Source organism: Citrus clementina, unplaced genomic scaffold (genome assembly GCF_000493195.1).
Source record: "Citrus clementina cultivar Clemenules unplaced genomic scaffold, Citrus_clementina_v1.0 scaffold_5, whole genome shotgun sequence".
In the NCBI taxonomy this organism is placed as follows: domain Eukaryota; kingdom Viridiplantae; phylum Streptophyta; class Magnoliopsida; order Sapindales; family Rutaceae; genus Citrus; species Citrus x clementina.
This window is the reverse complement of record NW_006262201.1, coordinates 257,340-266,118: the sequence shown is the minus strand read 5'-3', so window position 1 is coordinate 266,118 and position 8,779 is coordinate 257,340. Positions and strand designations below refer to the sequence as shown.

The window sequence follows — 8,779 nt, the reverse complement described above, 5'->3', positions numbered from 1 at the left end:
AGTTCGTTATTTGTCGTTAGAAGCACGAGGAACTCACGTGAGGTGCTGGAGTTTTTTCTGGGTTCGTTAACTGAGGCTGTTATGGAACAGCTGAGGTGGAAGCAATCGGTTGGAGAGCAGAGAGAGCTGAAGAGAGAGAAGGAAGTTGTTTATATAAAGCTAGTTGTGACCCTTCTTGGCAATCTAAGCATTACTCTGTAATTCATCTCAAGGAAATCAATAAAGCTGTGTTCTTTCCCTCCCGTGGATGTAAGCTAGAGAAATCTAGCTGAACCACGTTAAGATTCTTTTGTTCTTTTGATTACATTGCTTCTGTTGGTTCTTTAGTCATATTAGTTTAATCATCTAGTTCCGGAGTATCATCTTAGTCATAGCTTTTCAATTAAACATCTTGCTGCATCTTGTTCTTTTGGCTTGAGGTCTTGGGGCAGAGTCTTGGGTTGTTTTATCAGTCTATAGCACCTGAGATTTTACAGGAGGGAAATGTTTTTGTTGACGAACATTAACGTTAATGTCCAAAATGTTAGATTCGCGCGGTCAAGAGGCAGCAGAATATAAAGATCTAAAAGCCTACAACTGAGCTAGCTTAAGAATTAAATCCAAACACATTCCATAAACCAAAAGAGCTCAAGAAACTCTGATTATTTATTGATTCAATGGCTACTATCATAAAGTATACAGACTCACAACAGAACAAACCAAACCTACTTGCAAACTTTTCGAAAGCTCAAGTAAAAGATCCCGGAGTTCACACTGAATGCTGCTTATTGAGAGTCAACAAAGGCTGATCTGAAACATGGAAAGACCAAAAGGCATTAGCATAATCTTAACGCAGCGGTAAAGGTAATTTGATCACATAACTCATCCCCAGTGGATTAGAAAACAACTTGAAGAACTTGGATAAGAACGTTCCAATGCTAATAGCTGCAGTTTATTAATAATTTCGAGTACAATGTGTCACTGCAGGCCTGCTTAGTATTCTTTTATAACCACTAGTTTACGATGAAGGGGCGTCCGGCTGTTTTTCTGGTACAGCATTTTGAAATGCCGGTAGCTTGCTGTACGCCTCATGCAGCCTCAGTAAAAGAGGAAATTGAGTCTGCATGTAGAGCGAGGAAAGAAAAATTCATTGTCGCATGCATGTATAAAGTAATGCATTGGAAAGGAAGGACTAATTTTTACTGGTGTGTTGAAGTAGAATATGGTACCAATGCAAATTGAATGAGATACATAAATTGGTTGAAGATGTAACCAATACATGAATTTGAAAAGGAAACCATTACCATGTCAAGGTTGATCACGTTGATGGCTGCATAAAGCTGTGGTGCTAGAAACAAATCTGCCTGCACGGTTGATAACATATATAATAGGAATAGTCATATCACATAAACCCCTTCACATTCTTATTGCTTGGTAAATTACAAATCAAGTTCTACCATGGCTGACCAAATATCAGTTCGGCAAAGCACAACTAAATACATATTGTGATCTCGGAAAACTGAAGCAGGTCATAACTCGCAACCTTATAATGTACTTCAGGCCATAAAGGATAAAACAGGCAAAGACAAATCCTTCTCCTTTCTCCTGGCTTTTTTCGCATTACTTCTTCACTCACTCACTCTCCCTTCTGTCAGATGATTATCTTCATATTTTCAATAGAAAAATTAGAGTAACCTCAATGTTCAATAGTAATCACTACATGAAAGAGCCATAGATCAATGCAGTTATTAGAAACTCAATGCATAGATGACCCACATACAGCCAAGGTTAATTTTGATTTATGAACTCCAGGCTCTATATTGCAGTTGCGAGTATGTACTCTTATATCTTGTCTGCTCTACCCAAATTAATAAGAATGATCCTCCAACCCCACTCCTCAAAACTTAAATCTTAAACCGCGATTGCACCAACAGGGATTTCCACTCCCTGCTTGTGGACTGAGCTTCCTTGCACAGACTATTGTGTATTATAGAAGGGTTTATGATGCACACAGATGAAGGAGGAAAACTAACCAGGAAAACTTCATCACCAGTTGCATATTCGCCAGCATAGTCTTTTAACAGCTTCTCAAGTGCTGAAAATTCAAGCTATAGTCAGATTAAGCCAGAAAACTAATGTTGGAAAAAGAAACTCTGCAAGATGGATATTATTTAGTAGGACTCTTATGGAAGAACCAAATTAACTTCAATGATAATATATTCCAGGGGATAATGTTGGAACATGTTACACACACGCACACGTATGCACGTACACACACGCACACACACGCACACATATATAGGTGTTCTTTCAATTAGGGATTCCTCAGAGATAGGCTAAAAGAAAAAAAAAACACAAATTTTAATATATTGCAGTATAAAATACATCATAATAGAATATTATTTTTTTAATCTTTTAGATCATCAATATGGTGAGGAATCTCTGATTGGATAATAATTTTATATATATACATACATATTTTTCTGTATTTGCAAAGGTATGCGTGAAAATTTACATATATCTGCTTGTGAATTTGTGCATACCTACAGTTTAATTAATTTTAAAACTAATCATTCAAGTATGAAGCCTCATCAATGGACCGATTAAAAAACTCGTAGAGACTTAAAGAATTCTAAGAATGACTGTTAAATTCATCAGCTTAAAAAATTAAAATTTCTCAATGGATATATTAACATGTATCTTCTAATTTTTCCTTTCTAACATTCATGTAAGGCTTACCCACAAAGCCTTTTCCCATGTGAGTTTTAGTCCAGACATCTCCCTCATCTGCATCAACTTTTTCCTCAATGTACTTCTGTGAATCGAAAAGAAGCAACTAGAATAAATTTCAAAAAAATATTCCAACCATGTAATAAATGTCATCTAAAATCATGACTGAAAAGGCTTTTAGAAACAAACCACAGCAGTAAGGTTCTGAAAAGGCTGTATGCTTGAGGAAACAAGATTTGCAGCCTGCAAATGGAGCACAAAAGGAAACTCATTGGTCTCCAAATCTGACACAAACTTCTGATAAAATTGCATAGAGCAATGGATGCAGCAAGTCCAAGACCAAAACATAAAGGTAATGGAAAATGGATCATCTATTTACATCTGATAGGTATCTTCAGAACAGGAAAATAAGGATTATTAGAGTTATCTTATTACGTCGTGATTGCTTTAATAGATGTTTCCTGAAACAAGCTATAGAAAGTTATCTGTTTGGGCACTAATATTTAAGCTATTTACATTTTCCAGATGCTGTATAGGGAGTACATATACTTCGAAAAACTTCCACCTTTTCTTTTCTAAATATTGAGAGGCACATTAATGATGCATGATCGAGCTAATAAATAGGATAAACCATCGAAGTCGACGAAACTTAGCATTAAATTCCATGGATTTAGTCATGTCACTTGTACATTCAAAAGAAGCTATAAGCAGAGTCTGATCATCTTTATTTACCAATGCAAAGCAAAATAAACCAAAGAGAGATGGCAACTAAAAGGATTTGAAATTGACCTGATAATTGATAGCTTTTCTCTTAAGATCAGAAGGCAACAATGGATGCTGAGGATACTTCTCTTCCAGGTACTGTAAAATTCACAACGGAACCATAGATAAGCAAATAACTATTAGTATCAAACATCACAGAAATAATCTAAAATCAGGAGCTGCAAATGGATGACTGACCATTAAAATAGCAAAAGAATCAGATACAACAAAATCTCCATCAACCAAAGCCGGCACATAACCAATAGGGTTGATCTTCAAAAATTCTACAGAACATAAAACCACAAAAGAAGTGAAGCCCACATCCAATTTTGAAATCTACGATCTGGCTAATAAGATCGTCATAAAAAATGATGGTCTGTCACATTTATACTAAGACAAAGTTACTCACCAGGACTGAATTGCTCTCCTTTCAGCAGGTCAACTGCTTTGTATTCATACTCTAACCCTGTAACATAAAAAATATCAAATAAAATCAAATTTTGACAAACTAACTCAGAAGGTGTGAATCAAAAGTCGTCGAATTGAAAGAGAAGAGATGACCTTTCAAGTTGAGACCAATTCTGACGCGATATGAGCATGAACTCCTCCAGTATGAATACAGTTTCAGCTTCATGTAACAGTCTCAGTTTCAGTCTTAATAGAACAATCGTAGTAATAATAACAAGGACCGTGCTAAGTTAGAAGGAACGTAACTTTCAGCCCATGTAACATGGCAATGAGTGTACTGCCATGTTACTTATTTTTATATATTTTATAAGAATTGTAAGTCATGTAAATTGTAATTTATCAAAATCCTAATAATAATAATAATAATAATAATAATAAAGATAATAAATGTGAAATCGTAACTCCAAAACATGAAGCAAGATGAAGACTTTTTTTAATCTTACCATGTTTTATCAACAGGTTCTATCTATCTCTGACCAGACTACGCAAGCACAGCTGATTGAAGTGAGTGACCTATCACTTGTGTCTTTTTATAATGAGCAAAGCAATGGCTTTTCTGTTCTACCGTGAAAACCATATATTATAAATTAATCCAAATTTGCTTGTGCATGCGTAGGCAATTACGTTTCTTACTTGACGATCGGATTGATTGACCATGACTAAATTGGTTTTAGTTCTACTTTTCCTGCTATCCTACATGCTTCCTCAGTTGATGTGTCATGACCCTATTTGCATATTTTAATTTCTTTTCTATTAAGATTACTGTGCTTTTGTCATCATAACACACTCACAAGATAAAAATCCCCTTAAATTAGTATCAAAAAGAAATTTTTCCTCTCCACTATCAATTTCTTTTCAAATTTTTCAAATTTTAATTGAATCCATCCTTCACCACTATCAATTGCTTTTCATCATCATTTCTTACCGATCGTAAGCCAACAATCAAGGACACGATCAATCTAATCTTTACTGACTGGTCCATTGTCACACTAACCCATAATCTGATCTTCCACCTAGTAATTTGCTTGTTTTTTCAAATGGACAGCCACAATTTTCCTTAATCATCAAACCAACAATTTTTTTTTTCTCCGAATCATATAGTCACAATAAAAATTCAATCTTTAAACTATTGTTGCGATCATTATAATGTCTTTTATTCGTTGTTGATAGATAGAAAGCAACTTAAAGGGGTCTAAAGACATAACAAGAAATTATCCACGATTGTAAAACCATTGCTCCAAGTTAAAAGTCTTTAACTTTTTGTTGGTTTTTACTTTAAAAATCTACGACGCCATTTTAAATCAAAATGGCTCACTCTAACTTTAAAATTTTCATTGCCATGGCATTGCTTTTCGTTTCTGATGGCGCAATCTCTATCTTTGTCTCCAACGAAGACTCCACCAGAAGTAGTGCCATCTCCATTGAAGACTTAGTCAACCGCTTTGCCATCTCCATTGAGTGCTCCCCCTGTGACCACGCCCTGTCCAGTGACTGTCAGCACTCTGTTGTCACCTCCTCTGTTTTCGTCTTCTCCGGCACTAGTGAATTCTCCATCATTGATCTCAATGCCTCCATTTTGATGCTCCCTACACGGTCTGAGAACTCTGACGTTTTGTACAGATTTGTCGTTTCTGGATCTCTGGTTTTCGGGCTATTCGCTGCCGTTTTGGTTATGTAGAGTTCAGCGGGTGAAATATCAATTTATTATTGTATTTGGACAATTTTTTTCCTATTACATATATTTTTAATTACGATTTTGAATTCTAATTAGATTAAAATTAAAATTGCGTTGAACTACTATTAGCCCGTTTGAAAGTGTGGTGAGGTAGCTGGGCTTACTAAGGTGTTTGGTAACATTTGTAGTTGGGTTTTGGTAGCTTAAAATTTTTTTTTTCTCAACTTTTATTTCACAGTTATAGTTTTTACTCCACATTAACTGTAGCTTAAAAGCTACAACACTTTACTCCAAACACACCTTATAAATAAGTGGTTTTTATTATATTTTTGAGTAAACAGTAATAAAATTTAGGATATGCCTATGTTGGAGCAGATTTAACGGTAGAGCACGAATTTCAGCCCCACATATAAAGTGATAAATAGTAAAAAAAATTAATTATAACTTTGATTATAAAGTAGTGTTTCCAACATAGTCAAACTCTAAAATTTATTCTAATTCCTATTAATTCTCCTCTCCCCCCTCTAATTTCTAAAACTCTTTATCTTTTCTCTTTTAAATTTTCTAATCAAAACCCTGTCATCTAGTATTAGGGCATATTCTCCCAAGCAACCGATCTTTCTTTTTCCCTTCAACTAAAAAAAGAAAAAAAAATTTCCAGCATCCCAAAATTTTGCCAATATCCCTTCACTTTTAATTTCGGTTTTTACAAGTCAATTACTTGCTTTAATCAAGTTTATCCCACCAACTAATTATGACTTTTGTAAGTTCCACCACAAGCCATCAACCGAACCAATCATTTAACCTTGACAAACTCTAGCAGCCACACCTAAACTGGCGCCATCATCAACCACCGGCTAGCAACACCATAACTCTGAATTTTCTTGATAATCTTTTTTGTACATCATGATCTTTACGGTGCTTGAAGAAAAAGTTACACAACTGACTCAAGTTAATCTGTAGTCCTAACCTTTCAGAATAGCACTCTAAAAGGCACTTCTGCTAGACAATCTTGAATGATTGGGCGAGTTGTGCAAGGCAACCCAAACATTTATCACCATTTAGGCACGTCGAGAGGCATTCTACAGAGGTTTATTTTAACTGTGATTAGCAACCTAAGCCGGAGCATAATTGCAAACAACCTCAGCTATTGCTTTTAGCAACTGATGTCTCCAGTAATCATCAGCCCAATACCTCAGTGATTTTCATTCTGCCAACACACTATTTCGATTGGAAGCCGTTTGATGACTTTTTGAATTGCGAACAAGCCTAATTCGGGGGATGTTATCACCCTAGTAGCTTATTTTAATTTCTTCTCTACTAGGATTAGGTTTTCTTATTGCAATTATGATTTAGGATTCTAATTATATTAGAATTAAGATTGTGTTGAACTACTATAAATAGTGGTTCCCATTATATTTTTGGGCAAACAATAAAATTAATTCTAATCGCTATTAATTCTTCACTCTCCCCTTTGAATTCTTAGGGTGCATTAGGTACTGTTTTCAAAACACTAAATATGTGTTCGGTAGATTGTTTTAAAAATATTTTTGAAAATGGTAACAATTTTCTTTTACCATCTCACAAAATAATAACATTATTATTATTATTATTATTATTATTATTATTATTATTATTATTATTATTACTACTACTGCTACCAACCAAAAAATCAATTTCCCTCACAATAAATTTTTTTATATACATTCTGATATTTATGATTTTGTATATAATTAAATCAAATAAGTAGAGTTTATCGCTTTTCTTTAAACAACAAAATTAACAAGATCACCTAATTTATTCATAAAATTAAAATAATCAAACTAATTAAATAATAAAAATGATTATTCATTACTTTATTTTTATTTTATGAAAATTATTTCAATAATAATTCTTTAAACTATTTCTACCGAATATATTTTACTTTTTTATTTTTAGATTATTTTTGAAAATAATACCGAACACATTTTTAAATTTAAAAATAATATTTTCATCCTCATTTTTATTTTATGAAAACAATATTTAAAAAACAATACTAAACAGGACCTTAAATTTTTTATCAATTCATATTTTCTTTTTTGAATTCTCTAATAAAAAACCTTAAATTTTCAGGATGCGATTGGCTCCACCCCTTATATTCTCACGGAAACCCATGAGAATATACCCCCAAACGCACTGTTAAGCAGCCTGCGCTGCAGCCTCCCCCAATTAATAAATATTTATTTTCTTTAACAAACACCCGCCACTAATAATTTAGCACGATTCAACCTAATATTAATACGTTCGTAATTTCTCTTTGTATCGCACTTGTCTTCTTATGCTGGTTTTCTTTTTTTCTTTTTTTATTTATTTATTTAAAAAATTATGTTCTTATGAAATGGATGATTGAAGGAATTCACTTTCATGATTTGAGTGAATGTTATGGTTCATGCCAACAGTCTTAGGGTGCGTTTGGAATTGATGTTGGGCGGCTGTAGCTTAAAAGTTACAATATTAAAGTGTTTGATAAACACTAGCTGTTGTAACTTTTAAGATATGTTGATATGATTTTTCACTTATATAATATAAAATCTACTATATTTTAAATAATTTTATTAAAATTATTATTTAAAATTTATATTTGTTATATATTATTAACTTTTGTTTCATAGTTATAATTTTTTTTTTCATAGCAACTGTAGCTTAAAAACTATAGCACCTCAATCACAAACGCACCCTTAGTCGTTAGACGACCTTAGTATATATTGTTGTGTAAATTAATAGTGTATATGCGATAGGAGTTTAGGCACGAAATTTGAGCAGATAAAATTATAAATATTATTATCATTCTCTCTTTGCATAGAGATCAACATTGATATTTACGTATGAAGTCTGCATGAGTCCTTAATGATGGGGATAAAAATCACCACGGGTTGGAGTCCATGTGACAATAAGCAAGCCCAATGCAGATTGAACCAGGCCCAGTCCTTTAGCAAAACTACTCGTGATTAAACACTTGATGAATGAGTAAAAGCCGACAGAAAGACTATAGAAAGCCAGCAAAGAAGCCGAGTAGACGGCCACTCAAACAACTTAGCCTTTGGCCTCACAGTAGAGGAACTAATTTGAAATTTTTTTCCTTGTGCCAAATATTTATTATGAATGTATCTGAAATATCATTTCTGA

At 33.6% G+C, this 8,779-nt stretch overlaps 1 protein-coding gene across 3 annotated transcripts in view; it reads right to left on the bottom strand.

Moving 5' to 3' along the window:
- Positions 1 to 666: 666 nt before the first annotated feature.
- Positions 667 to 8,779, bottom strand: part of LOC18041775 (glutathione S-transferase zeta class) — an 88,740-nt gene continuing 80,627 nt past the window's right edge. The window contains exons 1-10 of one of the 3 annotated variants that reach the window (XM_006431309.2): positions 4,383 to 4,403; positions 4,033 to 4,099; positions 3,881 to 3,937; positions 3,670 to 3,755; positions 3,499 to 3,570; positions 2,899 to 2,952; positions 2,719 to 2,794; positions 2,013 to 2,074; positions 1,284 to 1,343; positions 667 to 1,099 (exon numbers count right to left, since the gene is read on the bottom strand). In XM_006431309.2, coding sequence (XP_006431372.1) covers positions 998 to 1,099; positions 1,284 to 1,343; positions 2,013 to 2,074; positions 2,719 to 2,794; positions 2,899 to 2,952; positions 3,499 to 3,570; positions 3,670 to 3,755; positions 3,881 to 3,937; positions 4,033 to 4,099; positions 4,383 to 4,385 — 639 coding nt within the window. In that variant the 5' untranslated portion in view covers positions 4,386 to 4,403 and the 3' untranslated portion in view covers positions 667 to 997. Of the gene's footprint in view, positions 1,100 to 1,283; positions 1,344 to 2,012; positions 2,075 to 2,718; positions 2,795 to 2,898; positions 2,953 to 3,498; positions 3,571 to 3,669; positions 3,756 to 3,880; positions 3,938 to 4,032; positions 4,106 to 4,382; positions 4,404 to 8,779 lie in introns of those variants that run through there. The other 2 variants (XM_024182895.1, XM_024182894.1) reach the window with 2 other exon arrangements.